At 37.5% G+C, this 25,535-nt stretch overlaps 2 protein-coding genes and 1 long non-coding RNA gene across 3 annotated transcripts; 1 reads left to right on the top strand and 2 right to left on the bottom strand.

Annotated features, from left to right (window-relative positions):
• Positions 1 to 30: 30 nt before the first annotated feature.
• Positions 31 to 1,400, bottom strand: Uba4 (Ubiquitin-like activating enzyme 4). Its single transcript, XM_090173106.1, has 2 exons — positions 589 to 1,400; positions 31 to 532 (listed from the first exon to the last, which is right to left on the bottom strand). Exons 1-2 carry the CDS (start codon positions 1,299 to 1,301, stop codon positions 31 to 33), a joined length of 1,215 nt encoding a protein of 404 aa, XP_090029232.1. The 5' UTR covers positions 1,302 to 1,400.
• LOC149948171 (uncharacterized) lies at positions 1,380 to 2,651 on the top strand. Its single transcript, XR_016480559.1, has 3 exons — positions 1,380 to 1,469; positions 2,370 to 2,505; positions 2,569 to 2,651. It is a non-coding gene; the product is annotated as an uncharacterized LOC149948171 (long non-coding RNA).
• fy (fuzzy planar cell polarity protein-like protein) lies at positions 1,673 to 19,495 on the bottom strand. The gene is made up of 8 exons (XM_090173105.1): positions 18,984 to 19,495; positions 7,060 to 7,181; positions 3,094 to 3,247; positions 2,914 to 3,030; positions 2,556 to 2,849; positions 2,130 to 2,493; positions 1,946 to 2,072; positions 1,673 to 1,884 (listed from the first exon to the last, which is right to left on the bottom strand). The coding sequence occupies exons 1-8, from the start codon at positions 19,152 to 19,154 to the stop codon at positions 1,827 to 1,829; spliced, it is 1,407 nt and encodes a 468-aa protein (XP_090029231.1). The 5' UTR covers positions 19,155 to 19,495; the 3' UTR covers positions 1,673 to 1,826.
• Positions 19,496 to 25,535: the final 6,040 nt, after the last annotated feature.

Here is a 25,535-nt window from a genome sequence, read left to right as displayed (position 1 = left end):
CAGTAAATAGTGACATTTGGCAGATTTATTTTAATAAATTGGAAAATTAGGGTCTACATTTTTTCCATAGGATAACAAGCCACCTATTATATCTTTAATAATTACATCCGTCTCTAAATTATCTTGAAGAGCTTTCACTGCTTTCTGAGAGTCGTTACCCCTACGACAAATGATATACACAAGTCGATTCCCATTTTCATTGGGTTTCAATGTCTGAATAACATTATTTAGGGTTTGATTAGGAATTCCATTGGAAATTTCTTCAATGGGAATGTTAACACTATCAGGTAATTGACATATTTGAAAATTGTGCTTATTTCTAACATCAACCAATAAATGAGGAATGTTATTTTGCCGAATTTTAGCATATTGGTTACAGGATATTCTATATTTTGTATCTAAAATGTTTATGGATGGAGTTTTATCTTGAGCAGGAGCACCACAAAATTGCACATAGTCAATTAATTTAGTAATTGTTGGGTTGTCTCCACAAACTTCGCAGTTTTCTTGTTTAGGTCGAAGCTTAATTTGCCTATAAAACATATTACTGTAATTTCTTACCATAAAATAAAAAAACAACAAGAATACCTAAAAGAGCCATCAAGAGCGTTATAAAGCAGCAATTTCCGTGAATATGACGGTTCTAAACCTAATATTATTTTCATAACTTCCATGGCCTGCATACTACCAATGACACCTGTTACAGGACCCAAGATTCCACCATCTGAACAATTAGTTACGGTCTCAGGAGGTGGAGGTTTAGGAAATAAACAACGATAACAAGGCCCTTTCTCATAGTTATAAATAGTTAATTGTCCTTCAAAACGCAACGCACTACCAGAGACAAGAGGTTTTCCAGATATAACACATGCATCATTAAGCAAATACCGGGTAGCAACATTATCAGTGGCATCAACTACAATGTCATTATTTTCAATCATCGAAATGGCATTGCTACTGGATAACAGCTCTGTATATGGATAACATTGAACATCAGAATTCAAGTTTTTAAGGCTGTCAGCAAAAGCTTGAGCTTTTGAAACACCTATATCACTTTCTCTAAATAAAACCTGTCGGTGCAGATTACTAATATCTACCGTATCATAATCGACGACGCTTATGAACTTCACTCCAGAAGCTGCTAAATACGTTCCAACAGGGCAGCCAAGGCCCCCTGCTCCTACTATTAAAACTCTGGCATTTTTAAGTGATAACTGACCCTTTTTTCCTATTTCTGGCAAAAGAATCTGACGACTATAACGTTCGATTTCACTCTTTGTTATAATACTATCGTTATCCATAATAAAATTTAAAGGAAATTATAACAAGCCTTAGGGCACACTCTCAATAAAATGGTAAAAATCGATTTTGCCAGAAAAGAAAGCAGACGATTTAACAATGAATTATCAAGAGCCGGACAGGGGCCAGGAATAAATGGGCATGCCACCAAATGTCACTTAACTTAAATTGTAAGTAGAATACTCACCCAAATTATATATATATATATATAAACGAAAAGCGAAGCCTAAAACACTACCTTAACAGCCAAACATCTACAACAACTGAATTAAAACTGGTTTTGAGACAAATACATATGAAAAATACCCCCCATGCATTTTTGACAGGTCTATTTTTCAAGACAGAAAGATGCCAAAATTGGTCTTCCAAGAAAAATTTTATTTTCTTCAACAAAATGTTATCTGAATAGGATCTTTGGATGAAACAGCTTGTGCTACTCTTATTTACATTGATTTATACATACAATCAAGAAGGAATCGAACTAACTCGATTCTTTTTGATGGAAAAATAAATTAACATAAAAAATGCTATAAGTGATACATTTTATAAGTTGTCAATAATTTTAATGTTTGATGGCTAACAGACCTGCAATAAAAATAATAAAAATAAGTTATATTAAAAAGGATATATATATTTAAAACTATACCTCATTGCATATAATGGTACAGATGAATTAAATAATATAAATATTTGGTATGGTTTCTCCCGGATGGCATAGAATTTAAAATGGTCCATGCAAATATAAACTTCAGCTGCATTTTCCAGATTATTATCTAAAAATAACAAATAGTTAAAATCAAGAATTTAAAGATTTTTTTATTTCTTTTTACCTTCAGTGATTGGATTAGCAACGGCACCTTTGATGTTTTCAGTAACTGTAGATTCTTTTACAGGATAATACGTTCCGACGACTAGTTTATACAATGCGCGAAGCAATTCTTGTCTTCGTCTCAAACTAATGCAGCCTTTACTTTCTTTTAACTTTGTAGTCAGTGTTATAGTTTTAGAGTCTAAAATATGATCTTCACTAGAAACAAACGGATAAATGCTTGACAAACATTTATGTTTAGTTTCATGGAGTAACGCAAAACCCAAAACATGGCGATCAAGTTTTATTGTCAATGGGAAATTACGTGGGTGAAGACTTGAAACTTGTTTGAGCATTTCAAATGATTCTTTCCAGAACCTAGGTACCTACAAAAAAAGGTAAAATTTACTTTCAAGTTTAAAATTTTGAAAGGTAATATTGATCATACTTCTTCTTCCAAGTCATCCAGCCTCGGATTTGGCCCACACAAAAAGCAAAGGTCAACTCCCTGGACAAGATGAAAAGTCAATAAACGATTGCTTGCTTGTGGACAACTTGTAGGAAGAAACATAGGAACATCTCTCGTTGTGGTTTTGGGGGAGGAATTGACAAAAGATGACAGAAGAACCAGCTCCTGTCCTGTTAAACTCCACCATTTCTTCGTGGCAACAGCCACTTTCCCCCTGACTAGTAGACAACCATAATCAGAATCAGCATACTCCGTAAAGCCTTCCAAATAATGCTATTGAAACAAAAACAAATTAGTTTATGTTGAAATGCTTAAAATAGTTATTTAAAAATATTACTTCAAGTTGAAGCGCTTCAGGACATAGCATACAGTCAACAAATCCAGTTAAGTCACCAATTGTAGATAAACCCTGATCTAATTGTTGTATCAAATAGTCAACCAAATTGTAGCAAGCCTGCAAATAAAGGCATAAATATTAAATAATTTTAAATTATAAAATAAAGAATTATTAACTGACTTTGAGATCTCTTTTTAAACGGTCAACATTGTTAATTTGTTTCAGTCTGTCAATCCCCACAAGTAAAACCATGGATGCAAAGACATTATCCAGTAAGGATGTGAGGTGCGAATCATTGACACCATCATTATTAGTCACAATGATTAAAACAACACTGTAAATGAAAAAGATAATATATAGTTATTTATTTAAGTCTAAAGGTATAACAGAAATTAAGCAATGTTATTGAAATTTGCTAAAAAATGGAATAAACATGGGCTTTTCTTTGGTGGCAATTGATAGTCCGTAACTAACAATGTAAGTACATACACAGAAAAAATCGTAAGTAACCAGAGGCGTAAAGAACCGGGTTAAGGGGGTTAATATTTAACTTGGCGCCAAGCTGGCTATCATGTAGGGGGCGCCCAAACACCATTATCTTTAATGTCCAATTGTTTCTTCAACCAGTGATAGGCCTAATTCTGATTCTTCATTCAATAGAATTTTGAAACTTTCTAAACGGCGCCATATACCCTCGGTACGCCACTGTAAGTTACACTTCAAACTAGGAGCAACAAACACAACACCCCACACATGGAGAACGCAACCTGTCAAAAGTCGAGGCTTTTCTTGTGTACATTTTTCATTGGTTAGACGCTTTAGCGCCTGCTACCGTCGGAAGGGGAAAATACGGAAATTGTCTTCCCCCCCTCCCGCCCGTAAAACGTTCAGCGTAAAGGCTCGTGACGCTCGTCCAATGAAATTCGTACACAACCCTTCGTTAGCGTGTTTAAAGGCTAGCTGCGTTCTCCTTGTGTTTGTTGCTCCTAGCTTCAAACATGTTTACAATTGAGGTTTTTTTGCACATGATAATATCTTTACCAAAAAGCAAGTAAATAATGCTGTTTGTTAAATTTTTGGGGGTCATTAAGACTATATTTAAGCATGTTGACATGGTTTTTACTTCAAAAACTCAATATGGATAGATTTTCAAACGTTTATTAGAAAATATCTTAAGTTGTTTTCCTAAATATTTAAGTATTCCTTCTTAATAGGAATATCACCTAGAACACGTTCTGTATGGAAGACCCCTGAGCCCAACAATTTTTTGGAAATACTTCCGCAACAAACCACTAAGTAATGCCAAAAATGCGAAAACCCATAAAGGGGAGTAGCCTTTGGGGGAAAGCAACAGAAATAATATATGTTATATTTCCATTTAGGTTTAAAGTAAATTACAGTTTAGTTAACAGATATAGAGAATTCTTGCTTTTTTTAGACGTATTATTTGTTTAAATTGAAATGTAAAAATTAGTTTTACCAGCTGGTAAAAACTATACCACTTGTAGAAGTGTATATAAGTAATATCATAAGTGTATAATATCGTTACTTAATTGTGACACTTCCTATTCTTCACATTATATCGTTTTACCATGAATGTATTCATTTTAACCATTAATATTGAACTACATTAGGTAGTCTGGCCTCAGTCGCTAGGATGGGAGGGGCTTAGTTATTATGACGTTGGTCAGGCGCCACCGCCCAAAAATTGTATTGAAGGGCAAGGAATTGAAACTTGACTAGCTTTCAGTGCCAAGGCTAAGCTTGAAATTTAGTTTATAAAATTTTAATACACATCTTTTTGATTGAACGAAAATAGGTAAGAATATTAATAATAAATTCTTTTATTTATGATTATCAAGTAATTTGGTTAAAGTACAGGTATTTTTCTAAGAATCACGAGTCATTTTCTTCACCGGTTAAATCGCGTAATCCCGGAAACGTTTCGCGGATCGAGTCAACGACAAATGCCTGTCTCCTAATTGGCTCAAGTGATTACATAAAACGCAGAAAGGCACACCCCATCTTAACCCCAGATGGTAGAAAGGGTATTGATATAGTTCGATATTCATGGTTGAAATGAATATATTCATGGTCGGAAGGGGAAAATTTGGAAATTGTCTCCCACCCCCCTTTCCGTAAAACGTTCAGCGTTAATGCTCGTCCAATGAAATTTGTACACAACACTGCGTTAGCGTGTTTAAAGGCTAGCTGCGTTCTCCTTGTGTTTGTTGCTCCTAGGTAGCAGGGAGTAAAAACATTTATTTCCCAAAACTTATCACGTGTTTCTTGTTAATTTTACTCCATTCCACTAGAGGGCGCCACGATACGGTTGTACGGCCTCACGAAAAACTTTTACATATCCCTTAGCGTAGCTATATAGGATCTCTCCTATTGGATAATGCTTAATTATTTTTCTCTTATTAACTCCTCAAAAAAAGCTATTACATTTTTACCGCAGCGGTAAAATATTTGCTCTTAAATATTTTGTGGCGCTAAGTCCATAGACTTTTCGGACTATTTACTTTTGGTGAAACTAGTTGGATATTTCCTCTATTCCCAAAAAACCTTTAAATAGTTCTTTTTATAAACTAACGTGGCCTTCTTGTTGAAATGCTGCTCTTACGTCACAGTCTCTTACTTTCACAAGCCTACTAGCGCGCGCTACAGTAGCGAGGAATATAGGTTTTTTTAGCGCGCGTGCAAATCACTAATATACTAATAAAGCTGTATCTTGTGACGTAGAAGCAACATTTTAACAAGTTGGGCAAGACCACTTTTTATTTTATAAAATCAACTATTTCGTATAGTAAAAGAGGTTTAGAAGGTTGCCAAATTTTAAGCGGTGTTCAACTTTAAATGGGTTCTTCGGATGATAAAACTGTTTTGTTTGTCAGTATAAACGCATTATTTTACACATTAAGTTTAGATTCTTAAGCATCGGTGTTATTTTTCACTTCTTCGAGGTTTATTAATTACCTAAATTACATAAATTCGAAATGTTACGCTAAAGGCCGACTACATAAATCTTCGGTTTACTCTGTCTTTCACTGGAAGTAGGCTTACTGCAATACACGTGCGCCATGCAGTCAGCCTACTTCCAGTTAAAGACAGAGTAAACCGAAGATTTATGTAGTCGGCCTTTAATAAGAACCACCTATGGACTGCATTGCGAAGAGTGATAAAATACGCGAATAGCTAGAATAGTCCATAATGAAAAGGGATGTTTAGTTTGTTTACTCGAAGACCTATTGGTACTAGTTATTTGTAAGTTTTTTTTAATTTCTTCAAATTTGTTTAGGGTTTAGCTTTTTTATCCCTTTTCATTGTGGACTATTCTACCTATTCGCGTATTTTACACATAAATTGGAAGTCTGGTATTACAAGTAAATCGCATTGTCGTCATGGAATGCATGGTTGGACGGGGACGATTTTACACCTAGGACCCCACAATGCGCGTATGAGCCTTAAACCTAGGAGCAACAAACACAAGGAGAACGCAGCTAGCCTTTAAACACGCTAACGCAGTGTTGCGTACAAATTTCATTGGACGAGCCTTTACGCTGAACGGTTTACGGGAGGGGGGGGAGACAATTTCGGAATTTTCCCCTTCCGACCGCAGCAGGCGCTAAAGCGTCTAGCCAATCAAAATTGTACACAAGAAAATGCACGTCTTTTGACGGGTTGCGTTCTCCTTGACTGATGACGTTTCAGTGACGTTTTTTGAATCGACTACCAACCCCTCACACCTCCCTTGAAAGTCCCCCCTGAGCTTGGAAATGGCGCGTGGGATGTATAGCGTTCAGATAACTTCCATTAATTTTCTTCCGAGTATATTGGATTATTGGATATAAACAAAATAATAAGAAGTAGTAAAATAACGGAGGCGAAGCGGAGGCCGTACTCTGTAAATGTCCAGAATGCCAAACATTTCAGCTTCGTTGCCTCCTTTCCGAACCATTCCTGAACAATAAATCAGTTGAGGCACAAAGAAGAACGTAAAAAAAGAGTTTATGGCCACTATTTTTTATCTGAGCGAGGAGTGTCTAGCGTAAAAGCGCGGGCTATCTTTTTAGGGGGCTTTCGAAGACAATAAAACTACGAGGGTTTGCCGAATCAGGTGAGAGTTCGAAAGAGACACGGTACCTGTCGTAGAAGACCTTCCACAATATTTTGGCGTCCTCCGTCGTCGCGCTCAATAAATTGGCTCCTTGCAACCTCCCATAAAGGTTGACGCCATTCAGAGTCCCAATCAAGGCATACGGTAGCTGTCAAAGGAAAATATATCAATCTTCGGCCACCAAACTCCAACCGAACGACACGGTTCTAAAAATAAGCTCGTCGGGGTACGCCAAAATGAGTCTTAGAATTAAATGCAAACCAATAAGACAAGTCTTTCAATAGCGCGAGTATAGTAGGAGGCACAAATATAGTTTTAAAAAGAGTACGAACTAAATCGGACAATCGTACGTACGCTAACAGGTGCTACGACATTTTTTAACGCAACTAGCGCGTGTGAAACCTGGTGGCAGAAATTTTCAATTCTTTGATCCAACATAAACATAGAATTTAAATTTACCAGAATTCAGAGAAAGAAAGTGTTAATGCAATTAGATACGTTTGCAAAATAATCGTGTGAAACATAGTGGCAGAAATTTTCAATTCTTTGATCCAAAATAAACATAGAATTTAAATTTACCAGAATTCAGAGAGAGTGTTTTAATGCAATTAGATACGTTTGCAAAATAATCGTGTGAAACCTGGTGGCAGAAATTTTCAATTCTTTGATCCAACATAAACATAGAATTTAAATAATCATTAATTCAATTTACCCTGCACGCCAAGTGCTAAATTATACAGTGTAAATTTCGAGAAATATTACGCAACTTTAGCCGTCCCTCCAATGGTTTTCACTAAACAAACGCAAATTTTAACCATACTGCGACGTCACATGACGTCATTCACGCTTTTTCCTATAGATAAAAAAATCTGCGCTCATAATGGCGGCCATGGTAAAAATACTGAGCGCTACAGTTGAATAGGCGATATAATAAAGAAACGTGGCCTTCTTGTTTTGATTAGCTTTCCCACCAAAGAGCCTATGAATTCATCCGTAGGCTTTAACTGTACTATTTCGTTATCCCATTTTAACAAGTTGAGCAAGCATATCTGACTTTATAATATCGCCTATTGGCGCGCTGTTTTTGTCAACCCAAAAGTGAGTTTCAAATAGTGACCCTCCGAGAGCCTTAAATGGAATTCCAAATAACGTAAATTTCCGCCACGAAAAAGTCTGTTCGCGAATCCCGCTTCCTTTGAACTTTTCGATCGAGGAATGAATGTGGTCGTAGTGTAGCTGCGAGGCAAAGAAGCACCTTCATTATTTGGGTTTTGAATTACACATTTTCTCGTTTTTAATGGGCGTCGTAGCTCGGGAAAGGGGTGCCACGGATCTTTAATTACCGAATATTTAATGGTGCTCTACTATTCGCTCGAAGGTCGTTCACCAGACCAGCATTTTCATTTCAGGGGCGATGCAATTTGCGAGAAGGGCACAACGATAAAAAAAGGGATAAATTTTCGTGTTTTCGTTAATTACCGTAATTAAAACCGCTCCACTCGTTTTTTCTCATTTCGGCCAGAATTATCAAACTTCGTTATTTTTATGAATCGTCGTTACAGGTAGAGATTCACCTTGGAGGCAAACGACAGAAGAAATTATAATTCCAAGAATTTCAACCATTGAATTGAGGATTTTAAGAAAAATAATATTGGATAATTTTTATAATTAACAGTTTCTACTTTCAAGAGCAATAACAGATTTGCAAGCGGATTATAACATTCTGGCATTCTAACAACGACCAGGGGCACCGTTTCTTCAGATTTAAATTCCCTGACTTTTCCTAAACAATGCCAGATGTTTTCCCTGACTTTTTAACGCCAAAATTTGTAAATTTTTAGTCTATATTTTAGTAAACATTTTCCATTTGCAACCAAAATGAAATTTCCTGATTTTCTCCGAATTTTTAGATCATTTTTCAAATAATTCCATGTAAGCTAATATTATCTGTTCGAAACATGTGTCTGTTTTTATTTTACATTTAAGGGCCACTGGGACATACCTTCCCAAAACCACGTGATTATTTAAATTCCCACTATTTGGTGTCCCTTTAATAATAATACAGTCGTGAATAGTTAGGGCTGTGTGATTAGTGGTTTTAGGCAATCGAGTCGGTTATCGAGTATCAATTTTTTTCATCGAGTATTCGAGTCGAGTCGAGTAATCGAGTACTTGATTAAGAAGAAACTTTCTCTTATTCGAGTCGAGTAACTAAAAAAAAAAACATCGATTAATATTTTTAACGAATCGGGTTATCGAGTACTTGATTAGGAGCTGGTTTTATTCAAGAAATTATGACATTAAAAAAGGAGTATAAAGTAACTTTCAATGCTGAAAAATATTCCTTTAATTTAAATGAACCACAGTTTCCACAACTTTGTAGGTACCGTTTATGGCCCCTCAAAAATTTGTAAAAACCCCTCTTTGAACTTTGAAGCAACGGTGATAGTTATCTCGTAAGATATATATTTCAAACTTCTGCTTATAGTTATTGTTAAACTACGAAAGCATTTATTTTTACCCGCTCACGCTCGAAGAGCAAGTTCCCCATGACAAAATAAAAACAGCCCGCTTCACCAACGGTTCCCTAAAACCGGCGTCTTCCGACCAGTGTTGCCAGATTGTGGGAAATTTCCCATATTGTGGGAATTTTTGGGATACATTTTGGTTCTGTGGGAAAAAATATTTTTTTTTTTCAAAAGCTTTGATGCATAGGCTTAACAACCAAAATGTTTAAACATTGTAATTTCAATAATTTTTTTTCCGTTGAGTTTTCGTTGGGGGCGGGGCTAAGTAGCGGTGTGAGAATTCGTGGGAATTTCGACTTTCAAACATTGGCAACACTGCATGTTCCGACGGGTGACGTTTTTCACCCCCCTACCTAGGGCATCGTTTCAACCTAATCAGTCTGATCCATTGGTGAAACATTTTAAATTAGGGCTGTGCCAGTACTCGAACCTTTTTTTTAGGTCGAGTACTTGAACTCGACCTCGAATAAGTGAATTGAAGAATAAGCGTCGATTACCGAGTACCAAAAATTTGCATATTCGGGTACCCGATTACTCGACTAAGCTGCTCTCTAAACTCGTCGAGTATTTGTTTTTTCTATCATCGTTTCTTCAAAGTTCAAAGAGGGGTTTTTACAACTTTTTGGGAGCAATACACGGTACTTAAAAAGTTGTGGAAACTGTGGTTCATTTAAATTAAAATAATATTTTTCAGCATTGAAAGTTACTTTATACTCCTTTTAAATTTAATTTCATAATTACTTAAATAAAACCAGCTCCTAATTAAGTACTCGGTAACCCGACTCGTTAAAAATATTACTCGAAGTTTTTTTTAGTTAATCGACTCGAATAAGAGAAAGTTCACCCTTAATCAAGTATTCGATTACTCGACTCGACTCGAATACTCGATGAAAAAAATTTGATACTCGATAACCGACTCGATTGCCTAAAACCACTAATCGCACAGCCCTATTTGAAATCCATATTTCGTGAAGGCCTCAATAAGTTTCGTTTGTAAAATGAGCGAATATGAAAGGAGAGCTCGCGGCCACCCGCCGTTCGAAGGATTGCTTTCCAGAAAAGCGAAAGCGCGTCTGAAAATGCGAATCCGGGAATCGGAATATTTGGAATGAGATTCAAAGCGGGAACGGGCAGGAAACGGGGCTCGCTTCAATCGCGTCCTCTTTTTAACCTTTCATTATCAGACGGACGAAATTATATTTTCATTCACGATAAGAATCGACGCGCGGTTTTCTTTAAAGCGAGCGCGAAAATTAACGACTTTATTAAGGCACAATGAAGAAACCGAAGATTTCCCAAAACGGGTTTGCCAATTAATTTCGATGAAAAAAAATGTTATAATTAACAAACGCACTTCTTTTTATTCGAAGTCGTCCGCTCCCCTTCCGCCCCTTATTATTCTTTTTCATCCCACTGGACCTTCAATGAACTGAAACCGGCGCCCTTGAAAGACCCGACGCTGCTTGACAGGGTTGCCATGATATTAAAAGATTCAAATTCCCCGAACTTTTCTTCGGGTCCAAATTAGACAATTTTAAACTTACTATTTTATTTTAATCAAAAGTTAACGAATTTACTTAACCTTTATAACTTAAAAAACGTTTTATTGGCCAATTCCTAAAATTCCCCGACTTTTATGCCTATTTAAAAATTCCCCGACTTTTATGCCTATTTAAAAATTCCCCGACTTTTATGCCTATTTAAAAATTCCCCGACTTTTATGCCTATTTAAAAATTCCCCGACTTTTATGCCTATTTAAAAATTCCCCGACTTTTATGCCTATTTAAAAATTTCCTATGGCAACCCTGTTACGAAAAATTCTACCTTGGACTCTAAAGGAACGGTTCAATCCTTCATCGGAATGAAATAAAAATAATTCAAGTTGAACCCTCGTATCCCTCGAGTCAAATTTCGGTTAAAAAATTCGAGGCAGTAAGACCTAAACAATACGATTTCGGCGAACAATAAAATTAATTATCGGGCCATCCATAGAATGGCAGAAGAGGCGGCGAAAGGGAAATCGAATCGGAAACCGGCTTTCATTAAACGTCCATTGTTTAAAGGAAGAGACGAACAATGGGACATTTTGCGAAGGCAGACAATAAACGCGACGAAGATCTGTCCAAAAATGGGGAATCCGTCTTGCGTAACGGACGAAAAAGGGCCCAAAAATGTAATGAGGCGCTCGCTTTAATGAGGGTGATTACGAGTTTGCCCTTTGGGCCAAAAGCCATCGAGATGCCGCTACTACTCTCTTTAGAATGTTTGAAAGCGATAAAAGCGCGATATCGGGCGGCGAGGATTTTTCAAGGTGCGGCCACCCATAAATGAAGAGGAGCGCGACCTATCGGCGACCTCCGAAAATATAAAGTGTGGGAAAACGTTGGACCCCGGGGCACACCTTCGCAGTTTACATCGAACTCATTTCCACCCCCCTCCCTCCGCCCAAAGGCTTTATCACAAACAATAGACTTCGTCGCCGCTACAAGGGGGGGGGTCCTACTTTTAAGAAATATTTTAGGAATTTAAACCCTAGTCTCGGTAACTGGTAAACACACCCAGGGCGGTGCAGACGGGGGGAAGTGGGGCCCAGAAGCGTGCTTTCTAGGGGCCCAGTAAATCCCCCCCCTTGAAAATTCTAGTTGGAAGGGCCCCGCTATGACATAATTTGGCCGGGCCTTAAATCTAATTACAAGGCCCCGAATACACCGACCCTCGAAAATTTTCAAATTCAATCGATTAGAGCTATACGTATCGATCGATTATAACTATACGTATCGATCGATTATAACTATACGTATCGATCGATTATAGCTATACGTAGCGATCGATTATAGCTATACGTAGCGATCGATTATAGCTATACGTAGCGATCGATTATAGCTATACGTAGCGATCGATTATAGCTATATGTAGCGATCGATTTGAATTGCCTATTTTTAAAACCGGTTAATCGTTTAACAGAACGTTAATTTGTCAATGTATTTTAAGTTTTAAAATCAATCCAAATTTCCTTACTTATTCAAAATGACTATTCAAAGTAGTCGTGAGAAACTTCCTACAAAATGTACCGACTCTTTCGTTAAATCATTCGCGAGATATTCTATTAAAAGATCCTTATTGAAAACAGTCTCTCGGGGCAATGTCGAAGATATTGACACTATCCAAATCTCCATCATCTTTTGGGCTTTTTACACGATGCCATAGGCTACGCTGGCCAAAGAAAAATGGAAGTGGTTCCGAAATTTAGAATTTTTACGTGAAAAGAAACGAGCATCCCAGAGAAAAGGAGATCATTAATTAAAAAGAACCTACTTTTTGAAAAACATGAGATGACAGAAATGGGTTTTTCCAAAAAAAAAAGGTGATAGAAATAGGTTAATTACGCGGGAGAAAACGAATTTTAGTGGGAACATTTCGATACTCCATTAAGGAGTATGATGAAAAAATATAATCAACGGACAATTTTAAATTTTCACTCATTTCATTTTAGGAATATAGCTCATTTTGAAATCGAAACATAGTCCCCTTAAATCGAAACCTATAGTCCCCTTATATCGAAACCTATAGTCCCCTTATATCGAAACCTATAGTCCCCTTATATCGAAACCTATAGTCCCCTTATATTGAAACCTATAGTCCCCTTATATTGAAACCTATAGTCCCCTTATATCGAAACCTATAGTCCCCTTATATCGAAACCTATAGTCCCCTTATATCGAAACCTATAGTCCCCTTATATCGAAACCTATAGTCCCCTTATATCGAAACCTATAGTCCCCTTATATCGAAACCTATAGTCCCCTTATATCGAAACCTATAGTCCCCTTATATCGAAACCTATAGTCCCCTTAAATCGAAACCTATAGTCCCCTTATATCGAAACCTATAGTCCCCTTAAATCGAAACCTATAGTCCCCTTAAATCGAAACCTATAGTCCCCTTAAATCGAAACCTATAGTCCCCTTAAATCGAAACCTATAGTCCCCTTAAATCGAAACCTATAGTCCCCTTAAATCGAAACCTATAGTCCCCTTAAATCGAAACCTATAGTCCCCTTAAATCGAAACCTATAGTCCCCTTAAATCGAAACCTATAGTCCCCTTAAATCGAAACCTATAGTCCCCTTAAATCGAAAACTATAGTCCCCTTATATCGAAACCTATAGTCCCCTTAAATCTAATCCTAGTAACGCATATTTACCTTAAATCTAAACAGTACAAAGTTGTGGAAAATGAAAATTAGCAAGTATTGCCGCTCGATACAGGCTTTGCCACGCCTATTAGTACCGTGCCTCCGCGGAATCCGACCCCACCCTTGACCTCTAACCCCCGAAAAAAAAAAAAGATCCGACGGATAACCCGGAAATAAATAGAATTCCAAACTAAATAGCCGTAGCCTGTGGGCCTAAATTAATAAAATACCACCAACTAACGCTTCGAAAAAAAGGAGTTCGAGGGGTGAAATCTGCACTGGTACCTAGTAAGGCCCTAAACGGATCTGTTTCTCCAAAGCAATCATCTCAATTTCCAAAAATGGCCGAGAGCCGTGAAATCGTAGCGGGAATGACCCCTATCAACGAATTAAACGTAAAAGCCCCGTGATTTTACAAGGTTACATTTTGTAGGTCCTTCCTCGGAAAAGATCGCGGCAGGTACTTTAAGGAGGTTGGGGATAATAAAGATAATTACCCGAAGAAGACGAAAAAAAGAGGGCGCTACAGTGCCCCCGGGCTTATTGGCTTTCCATAGAAACTATTTTATTTTTTATATTTATGACTCGAGAGACCATGGAAGATGGAGAGACTTTGTTATCAGTCGCTGTACCGTTTTTCGGACGATGGAAAATGAGGAGCGTTGAATCTTTTTATTACGTTAGTCCCACTTTTCGAGGAAAGATAAAAAAAATAACAATTTTTAGCAGGCTGATTGGAATTCCTGGCGAAGAACACGTTGTTTTCGCGAAGACAGATTGAAGTAGTTTTCTAAATAGTACGATAATTAAAAAAAATCTTGGTCCCTCCACATGTAGGGCGGTGGAGCTAAGAATAAATTATTTGTACGGAACTAACGTTATTTAGCGCGATCAAAATTTGAAGAGAATATCAAGATACGAAGGAAAAAAGAAGGTCATCGAAACTAGATAAACAAGATCATTCAATATTCCATTTTTGCCGCGGAACAACGGACAAAATAATCACGGAACACGGATTTGACGGGATTAAGCCCCGCAATAAAACGCGTACGGACAACGTGTAGTACGATGGCTATACTGTCTAGCCGTTTTGTTTTTTACGTTATTTATTTCCAAATAACCTTAATAGACACTTGAATAAAACCTGTTCAGCGATTTGCCTGGAAGTAGTAATACAGAGAGCCAAGCAAAGACGTAAATAAGGCCCCCGCAATTCAGGAGGGCCATAGGGCTGCAGGGGCCCCTAAATTCCTATCAAATAATATGCTAGATACCGTAAGTGTATAATATTATTACATAAGTGTGACACTTCCTATTCTTCACACGCAAAAGTTTTACTGAGAGCTATTCGCAAAACACTGGATTACGGGCTTCGTCGCCGTTTCGCGTCCGCTTGCTAACGCGTCACACGTAGCCTATGACAGCGAGATTTTCTTCTGGTGATGACGTTACTCCGTTACTAGCTCTCAATAAAATATTCTCCAGTGACAAACTCTATAATAAAATTATAGACTTATGTAGATAACGACTAAAATCCCAGAAAAGAGTTTCGGGGGGGGGGGGCTACGGTGTCTTAGCTACGCCACTGGAGCCAGGACATACTAGTAAAAACGTTATACTTTAAAGCGCGCGGTGCGCGTTCAATTTCGCACGCGCCTCCCGAAAAGAACAGGCGTGCGCGCGCGCTATCACCTTTAACCCCGCCAAATAAGACTAACGGAAACACGTGACTATTTTATTCAGTGACTCGCGTGTAGGGGGGAGGGGGTTGATAATTTATTGAAACGCCTGTTGGATTTTGAGGAATATTAAACAACGAAATAGGTCCACCTTTTCAATGTACGGCCTCAATAAAAGTACCCGGCATAACCCAGAAAAAGAGATTCGCGAACGCTTCAGAAAAAGTGCCTCGTAGCTAAAGACAAAAAACCAAAACAAGGTTATATAATAAACATAATTTGCCTGGATAAAGAAAGCAACTTTTTATTTAGGAAATTCGTGGAATAGCGAGAATAAGCGAGTTCGGAGCCTAGAGGCGTTTGGCAAATGCAAATATGTTTATGGGAAGGAGTTGCGGAGATGTCATTCGAGGGGCCGGAATAGACTCATTAGGCAGACGATGACCCCCGTTTTCTCTATTTGCGCGAGTAGCCCTTTTACGAAGATGAAAAATGAGATTTATGGAAATACGCCATTACATTCATGATCTTCGTGTTCGAGATTAATAGAGGCTGGTGGCTCGCTCTGGTGGCGACGCGACTCCGGCGTGAGAACTCGGCGGCGCTCGATCCCGCCCGCGGCGGACTTCTTAATTCAATAGGCCTCACATTTTAACTCGCTAATTATCGGAGACATAAAATGGAGGGTTTAATACGACAACGAACAAGCGGTCGCGAGAGGCCGTGGCACGTTCGGGAGTGGACATTTTCTAGGAGCACTATTTCGGGGTAGATTTTTAGGGTTTCCATAATAATTAAATATCATATAACCGATATGTACTACCTGAACAGAAAATCAATGAACTAAACATTTGAAAAAATAGGATTACATTTCTAAAATATAGTACTTTATAGGACTATTTTTTCGAAATTATAGGATTTTATAGGAATATTTTTTCGAAATTATAGGATTTTTTAGGACTATTTTTCCAAAATTATAGGATTTTTTAGGACTATTTTTCCAAAATTATAGGATTTTTTAGGACTATTTTTCCAAAATTATAGGATTTTATAGGACTATTTTTTTCCAAAATTATAGGATTTTACAAGATTTTTTCCCAAAATTATAGGATTTTACACGACTATTTTTTGTATAGAAATTTATCCTATAGCTAAATCTATCAATTTAACTGATTGACGGGATTTGAATGACTTTGTATAGGAATTTATCCTATAGTTAAAACTAGCAATTTAACTGAGTTAAATTGTCAAAATATCAAAATTATAAGACTTTTTGGGGATTTTGCTAAAAATATAGGATGTAATAGGATATTCGTTTTTCTCCGGATCTGATCTCTATATATAGATAGGCATATATCGGTGCACCCCTACATAAGTCATATAGAATTAGGGTCTAGTTAATACGAAATTATCAATTTTAAACGCAGTGGAAGGTGATAATTTGAAAACACTAAACACAATTCACGGTTGGCCGATTTAAATCACACAATGTATTTCAATGGGGGTATAAAAATTGGTAAAAAAATAGGTTCTTAAAAAATGAAAATAAATAGAAAATCTGAGCAAACTAAAATATTAAAATTAAATAATAATTAAATTTAATTTCATTCAAGATTAGCAGGGTGACCAGGGAAAGGCTTTGAAAATGTTATATAGGAAAAATAGGAATTTTAGAGTCGAATTATAGGAAAATAAAGGAAACTAAATAGGCGAAATATAGGAAAACATAGGGCACTAAATAGGAAAATATAGGAAAAAATAATAAGGTAATTATTGCATATCTGTATACTTTGCATCGAATCACCTAAAACACTGTTAACTTGCTACTGTTAGATTAGTGTTTACCAAAACACTGGTAATGTATTTTGTGTAAATACAAATAAAAAAGCAATATTTTTGTAATATTATAGAATTTAAAGAATTAAAGTTTAATTCTTTAAATTCTTTAATATAGTTTAATTATTAAACTATAAATTTAAACTTTTTTCTTCATTTTTGAAACTTTTTAAGGTGGGTTTAAGTGGGCTTTATTGTGGGTTTTTCAAGGTGGGTCCAACCCAAAACACCCGTGGGTTTTTTTGGGTGGGTTTTTTAAATTCGAACCCTGATTTTTACCCTATATTTTAGTAAAGGTTTCCTATTTGCAACCAAAATTAAATTCCCTGACTTTTCCCTGATTTTTAGACCCATATTCAAATTCCCTGACTATTCCAGGTTTTCCAGGTAAAGTGGCAACCCTGAAGGCATTATAAGTCGCTAAATGACTTGGGCTTAAGGTGGTGCCGAGGGGCTGATCACTCCGCGTATTCGGTGTACAGAGCCGTACCTTTGACTGTACTAATGGGATTACGCGTAATCTTTGAAGTCCCTGCCTTTGGCAGTGCTAATCTAAGCGTAATCTGGTGTACAGACTTTCTAAGAGTGGTTAGCCCCTCGGTGGTGCCTTGGGTATTAGCCTAGCTGATTATTAAATTTGATAGACATACAAAGACGGGCCCATTAATTTCCAAATTCTCAATCGAGAATCGGGCGAAAAGTAGAATAGGGTGAAGATGCGAAGTTGGGATAAAATTGTCTTTTCCGACGCTGGGGGCTATTATTTTTATGATGCGCGTTTAACCGGTTGTCGCCCATTATGCAAGCCCGTCGAGAATCGCCCCCTTTTTTTTTAATAAAAACTCGATTTTGGTGGCAATTGAGATATATTAATTCAATATATTAATTTCCAATAGATTAGCTCGATACTTGTACTTGATAATTTTTAAGAGTTACGTGGGAACAAGACTTGATTATATTTTAAATCACGGGTTACATATAAGGCATAAGTTAAACGCAAGTGCATTTAAAATTGGATACAATGTCGGGTAAACGTATGGGTGTTTGCGATAAAAACTGTATTTTCAACTCCCACTAACTAACAAAATGCACTCACGTATTTGACACACTTTGAATCAGCCCAAACAAAAAATTGTAAAGAGATTAGCGTAGGGCCATAATTTTAGGTGTTTAAAGAAAAACACCCTTTTCTTATGGACAACCTCCTTATTGACCTTTCCCCGAAATGGGTTGCCGCGTTATTATATTTTGACAGGACAGGGTGATTACCCAAAGAATTTACTTAAAAAGCTCGTGAAACGTGTTTCGTGCTGCCTTCACTCGTAAACAAACGAGAGGTTCGGTGCCTTATTTAGACATAAATACCAAATTGGTTTAAATTACGACCCGGGTAGTCACCGCGAATAAACCTACAACACGCATTGAAAATTTGTTTATAATAACTACAAAACACGTACGTTAGCTTATTAGAGCTAAGATTGCAAACTGGTTTTTCGATAACTACGAAGTCAGGCTACTGAACTATCCGAGTCAGCTGTTAAACCATGCGTAACCAACCCTCGGAAATTCGTAATTTTCGTATAGCGAATAAGCCGAGGCTTAAGAGTTTAATGGAGATTTCTTCAAAAATTAACTTCTATTCAACGCGAATTTAATTGAAAACGATACGGGGGACACTTAGACGAGCGATTTAATACAAAACGAACACTTACGGCTTTTAAATCTCCCGTTTTTCTGGACATTAAAGGCACTCCACCATCAGCCGTCAGAGCGACTAAGAAAGCCGACATTTTAATTTTCTTCTGCGCGTGCGCTATTTGCGCCGGTGGCTTGTTTTGGATCTCTCCGGACGCGGGTAAACCGGAACGCTGTCTTTTCCCCATGATTGTTTTCGCGCTAAATTCGGAATTGCCACCTCACTCCGACGAAAAACGCGCAAATGTCAGGGAAAAATAGCGCACTCGGTGATATACAATTCGATCTTCGAACGCCCGTCAAGCTCTGTTAATTTCAAATTACGTTTAATTCGAGACGCTTAAACTTGGCGAAATGATCCATATCATAGACGGTAAAACTGTATCGGGATCGGGATGGTAGAAAGATGCTGGGAACAAGTTTGGGTGTCCGGATCAGAATCCGGAGACAAAATCCTTCGATACTGTCTCGGTCGATGCGTGTGGGACTGAATGAATCGTACTCCCCTCTGTCGGTCTTAGCCTCCCCAAAAAATACACACACACACTTTTGCCCTGCCCTTCGTGAACTGGGGGGTCGCGGGAGGGGCTCGAGAGATCGCGCTCGGGTTCCAAAATGAGTCACCCCCAGGGCTTCCCCGGGGCAACGCTACGCAACCAGGTTGTTTTCATTAAAAAAGAACCTTCAGTTTCATAACCGCGTAAAGCACGAGGGGGTCCTTTTTACATCCCCCGGACCGAAATTCACGATAAAATGAAATACTAGGGGGTTTCTTTTCACCTGTTCTCGGACTAAAAGTGTACTCTTTTTATCCTAAAACGTTTTATTCGCCTGTTCCGGGGATGATAATTACTCCGTCCCATAACCTATTCGCTTGTTCCGGAGAATTAGGGCTACTCATTTTACTCCTTCTGAAATGAGGTCTACTAGACAGAATTTATCCGCTAAAAAGACCAAGGGCACAGTGGCGGCGCTAGGTGGTAGGCCAGGTAAAATTTTGAGGGGCCCCAAAATCACCCTATGAGCCCCAAATTGATCTAGAAAGGGTCTCAAAATTGTCCCAAGAGATAAAATTATTTATAAATAACAATGAAACAATTGTCGATAATGTATTTAGAAATTTTTTAGGTATCTTCTAGTACATAAACCCAGTTCTGTTATATTTGGACTCGTTTTACTGTTGTTAGAAATTTTTTGTTCGTCATGTACATCACTACTTTATTTTATTGAAACATTTCTTTGAGAAAAGGGGGTCCCATTTATTTGGTTTGCCTACCCTCGCGAAAATTCCTGGCGCCGCCACTGCACAGGCAGCCATTTTGGAATAACGTTTTTAAGCCGACTCAAACTATTCGCCACCACAGGATCTGAGTAAAATGACGTCATAGTGTTACTCTTCTTATCCTACTCCGAAATCCCGTAACAAACGAAAAGAAACCACCTAGTCTCGAAATGTAATGTCCGTATTTTAAACCGCATGTAAAGTTAATTTTATTTATTTCGACAAAATTAAGAAACTATTAGTTTTCTAATGCAAAATAGATAATATTATCCAGGACAGTTTTTTTCACCGTTCAAAACCATTTTGTTTGGAAGATGGAGTTGCATTATTTAAAGGGGGGATGATTTGGGGGTTAAATTTAGCAGATGTTAATCGCGGCACGCGCCACATCAAATACGGGGAGGGGGTCCCGATTGTCCCCGTTTGAATAGAATCCCGCGGATTTATTCCCCTGGACTCCAGGAACGATGGGTACTTTCTAGTTTCAACACGCTGATTTTCATGAAACAAGGTCTTTTTGGCAGGAACCGGCTGCGAGATGGCGAAATACGCCAACCGTTACGAATGCTCGCTGAAAATGTTCCAACGGTTTTACTGACACGAAACATCTGCATAAACTGTTTCTTTTGTAAACCTATATTTTCACGGAATAAATTAACATTGATCGCTATAAGTTCTGGAAAGTTTAGGCGATAGTCAATTCGTTTTGTGGGAAAAGAGTAGGAGGTTGTCTTTTGATTATAGTGCAGAACGAGTAAATAATAAACTTTTTAATTATTAATGCGATAAATGTTTTAATTTCTGGTAGAAATTAACCAACAATGCATTTATTAGTATATATAAGGAGGATGTAGCGTTCGAGGGGTAAGACACTCTGCGAACTCGGTGCTAAATGGAACTCGCGAACTCTTGGAAATATGTACCTTTAACAGTGCTAAATGCACGAGCTTGGTGTACAGATTATCTGAGACTGTCTTACCCCTCCAGTGTTTCCAATCTGCGGTAGAGATTTTCGCCTATTTTAGGGACAATTTTACCAGTTTTCGCCGGTTCTATAGTCGATTTTCGCCGCCGTTTTCGCCGCAATTTCCCCCCATAGATTTACCTTAATTTTTAAAATTTATGGTGCCCACCGAGACAGTTTTCGCCGAAAACGCCCCTTTTCGCCGCAAAATGGAAACACTGTACCCCTCGGTAGCGTTTAAATCGCTTTGGAGAACCAGGCTGATTGATTTTGTTTATAGCAGGCCCGTAACCAGCCGCCAAAACTTGAGGGCGCTCAAATTTTCTTGGGGGCCGCCAATGCCTTGATACTAAAAATCGTAAGTTTTAACTCTCACTCCTGAAATTAGTAAATATACCGAAATTGGCTTTATTACGTTATTTTTTAGATTATGAATTTCGATTTCGTTGAAAACAGAATTTTTTATTAAAAATACCGGTAACCGATGGTATATGATATTAGTTGGGTCGGGTTGGGGATGCCCCAGGTTAGTAAATTTTAGGCTATAAAAGGTTGCCTCGATACGCTGTGGTTGCTAAGGGCTAAGGTTGGTAACTTCGTTGCTAACGAACACCATGACGTCACTGAGATGAGATCCTATTGAAAATCAATGGGATCTCATCTGGGTGACGTCAGCAACAGAAGAATTTTGGAGGCAATCCAAAAATTCTTTCCAACCGTTTCTCGATCGAGACTACGTTGGGGGATGCCCAAGTATTCATTTGGGGGCGCTGAGCATCCCCGGGCACCCCCCAATTAACGGGCCTGGTTTAAGGGGAAGAAACTTTCTTTTCGAGCATGGGGAGGATTGTGAGCAACGCTAACAACCGTCTCAACATGGTTATTATCATAAATAAATACATTTTCGAATGTACAAATTATTGTTAATTCCAGAATAGTAGTACTTCGTAGCTTTGGCCATAGCCGCCATCTTGAGCACAAATTGTTTATGCATGGACTAATTAATTAGTCCATGGTTTATGCATAGAAAAAAGCAAGAGTGTCGTCCTGTGACGTTTAAAGCCATTACTTTATTCTGAGTAATTTTAACTGTTCTCGGATGATTCCAAGATTAATCTGGGGACGTTATCGTAATATAATCTGAATTGGGAAAATAAAATGAAACCCGAGAGCGTAAATGGAATTCGCCATGAAAGGGAATATACGCTCTAGTATATCTGTCACCTCCCCAAAGTGTTCCGATATGATCCGCTCCCTCCTCCTATGGCTTTGCTTTCGACAATTTCGGGGGTGCTTAGTGGTTTGTTGCATAAGTAATACCATAAGTCTATAATATTGTTCCATACGTTTGTAAGAGGGGCAGATCACTAAGCTTTAGAGTGGCCTAATAAACATAATTGAATGATTAAAAATTTAATCATTATTAAATCAATATAATCACGATTTAATCAATTTAATCACGATTTAATCATTTTAATCAATATAATCACGATTTAATCAATTTAATCACGATTTAATCATTTTAATCAATATAATCACGATTTAATCAATTTAATCACGATTTAACAACTTTAATCACGATTTAATCTTTTCAATCCCGATTTCATATTTTAATTAATGAGTAGTCTAATTTTTAATATCAATGCATGAACTTAGTAAAACAAGTAGTGTTTGTACCGAAAAAATAATATCAATAAACTTAATAAAATACCTCGTAAAATACTATATCGTACTAAATCATTTTAAACACGATTTAATCATTTTGATCACGATTTAATCATATTAATCACGATTTAATCACTTTAATCTTGATATAATCATTCTAATCATTTTAATAGATTTAATCATTCTAATCATTTTAATCGAGATTTAATCCGATTTAATCATTTCAATCATGATTTAATCCGATTTAAATCATTTCAATCATGATTAAATCCGTTTTAATCATTTGAGGGTGACCTAATAATCATGCTAGTGATCTGTCCCTCGCGTTTGTCACACTGGGGAATATTTTACTGAGTGCTAGTAATGGAGTTACGTCATCAAAGGCTACGTGTGACGCGTTAGCAAGCGAACGCAAAACGGCGACGAAACCGGTAATGCAGTCTGTCTTGTGAATAACTCTCAATGTGGGGTGTTGTGTTTGTTGCTCCTAGGTTGCAGACACTACACACAGATCATAGGCGCTACCTTGGAGAAGCTACTAAGCTAGCGGACGTTTTTATATTTTCTGTTTTTATTACCGGGTGGCGTCGATCGGGAGTCGATCATAGAAATAGAAATGAGACTAGAACCACTGCGCTTTCCGCCAATCCCAAAGAAAACGGGCAAGCTAGAAGGCTTCCATTAGGGTGGAATCGGGCTATCCGCGCCATCTGACAAGCGCATTAAACGTTGTCGCCATGGTTACGGCGGAAATTTTGAAGGCCGCGAGCCACTGCGCACGATGGTACTTTCATGGAACCAACTAACGCTAGTTCCATGGTACTTTTGTGTTTGCTTTTTTCGCGTCTATAATATTAGCAGAATGGCGGAAAATTAAAAATGGTAAAAATTGCGGTTTTTTCGCACTGTAAAAACCGATTTCGGAAAGAAATAAAATGCTCAGTTCAAAAGTATGTAATATTATAGGAATTATTTTATACTTATCTCGGAATTTAAGTGTTTTTAATTTTCAGCGAACTTCAAGACCATATGTTTGACGTTGAATGGGGGTTGGACCATGATAATCGCCCTAGTTTAATTAGAAAACTAATTATGTTGCATGCCAAAGTTCGCCAGAATAAAATTTCAAGAGAAAAAACCTGGAAATGAAAGGGAAAACAATTAGACATAAAAAAAGCTTTCTAAGCTTATTTTTTTCAAGGCCAGTAAATTCAAAACTTTTATAAAATTAAAATTCACGGTAATGTATATTCTTGTGAACGTCATGATTTTCATTGTATAAATAACTTATATAATGTCGTTGAAATAATAAATCAGTCTTTTATACAACTCTACAATGTCGAAAACCGATCGAAGAAAATAAACGGATGGGGTGCATTTGGCCGACTCTTCATTTGGCCGACTTTTCTTTTTTCCGACTACTCATATGTCCGAATGCCCATTTGGCCGACTACTCATTAGGCCGACTACTCTTTTGGCCAACTACTCTTTTAGCCGAAATTCTGGTCGGCCAAATGAGCTGCCCATTTGACCGACTGCTCATTTGGCCGACTGCTCATTTGAACGATTGCTCATTTGGCCGACTGAGCCAAATGAACGGCTCATTTGACCGACTGTTATACTATAGCCTGTCCTATACTATGTCTTTAGTGTTAGGTTGACTTATAGAACGGGCAATGTATTCTAAGTATTGGCGCCTGACGGCGCCGCGCACTCACTTCGCTCGAGCGCTGGGGGGCCGGACTGGCGCCCCCCCCCGCCCCGTTCTTTATAACCAAGCTGGGCCTTCTAAAACGTGACCTAGAGGACAGTACCTAGCCAAACGCACCTAGTATCGTCCAACCACCAAATGAGTAGTCGGCCAAATGAGTAGTCGGCCAAATGAGCAGTCGGCCAAATGAGCAGTCGGCCAAACGAGCAGTCGGCCAAATGAGCAGTCGGCCAAACGAGCAGTCAGTCAAACGAGAAATCGACCGAATGAACAGTCGGACAAATGAGCAGTCCATTTGGCCGACTGAGAATTTCCCTAAATTTCTCCAGAATTATTTTCGTCAAGTTCTTCAAATACTAGACTTGACCATTCTCATAGTGTCACAGATTTTAGAGGTGTGCAAATACCATTTTTTGGGGATCGAATCGAATATCAAAATAATTTGATCGAATATTTTTAGAGCAAAATTCTAAGCCAGTTAACTGATCAAATACTAAATAGTATTTCGAATACCAAATAATTCGACGTATTTGGTTTTGAAATAACCAAATAGTTTGCATATTTGTCAAAAAATTTAAAAAGTAATTGAAATCACTGTTCATTTTACTTGCAATAGTAAAATACTAAACCAAATGTATAATTTATATTTTATTTTATTTAATAAATTTAAACTATAATACTAAATTTTTTCAAAGAAAACTTTTACAAACCAAATTTAAAATACACATTTTTAAAGTTTAACTACTCCAGGTCCAAGTCAGCTGGCGAGTTTTTTTAGTAACTACTAACTACAATTAAAATCGAAATGATCTGCTATATTTTTCATGCTTTGCAAAAACTTCATTAAGATCTCGAGTTTTTAAATATATGTAAAACACGAAGGAGCAGATCATTTATTACAAATAAAAAAATAATATTTAATTTAATTTACAACTATTTTAAACCAA

This window comes from Leiobunum rupestre, chromosome 4 (genome assembly GCF_980474605.1).
Source record: "Leiobunum rupestre chromosome 4, qqLeiRupe1.1.hap1, whole genome shotgun sequence".
NCBI classification, from domain to species: Eukaryota; Metazoa; Arthropoda; class Arachnida; order Opiliones; family Sclerosomatidae; genus Leiobunum; species Leiobunum rupestre.
The sequence above is the reverse complement of the archived record's forward strand: the minus strand, read 5'-3'. Positions and strand labels throughout refer to the sequence as shown.

Bases quoted from the DNA above. Each gene is read 5' to 3' on its own strand.
- Uba4 (XM_090173106.1), bottom strand. From the start codon at position 1,301: ATGGATAACGATAGTATTATAACAAAGAGTGAAATCGAACGTTATAGT. The intron at 533-588 runs GTATTCTTGTTG...TATGTTTTATAG, and splicing joins GCTCTTGATGGCTCTTTTAG to GCAAATTAAGCTTCGACCTA.
- fy (XM_090173105.1), bottom strand. From the start codon at position 19,154: ATGGGGAAAAGACAGCGTTCCGGTTTACCCGCGTCCGGAGAGATCCAA. The intron at 2,850-2,913 runs GTAATATTTTTA...TTGTTTCAATAG, and splicing joins CTGAAGCGCTTCAACTTGAA to CATTATTTGGAAGGCTTTAC. The intron at 2,073-2,129 runs GTAAAAAGAAAT...TGTTATTTTTAG, and splicing joins TGCTAATCCAATCACTGAAG to ATAATAATCTGGAAAATGCA.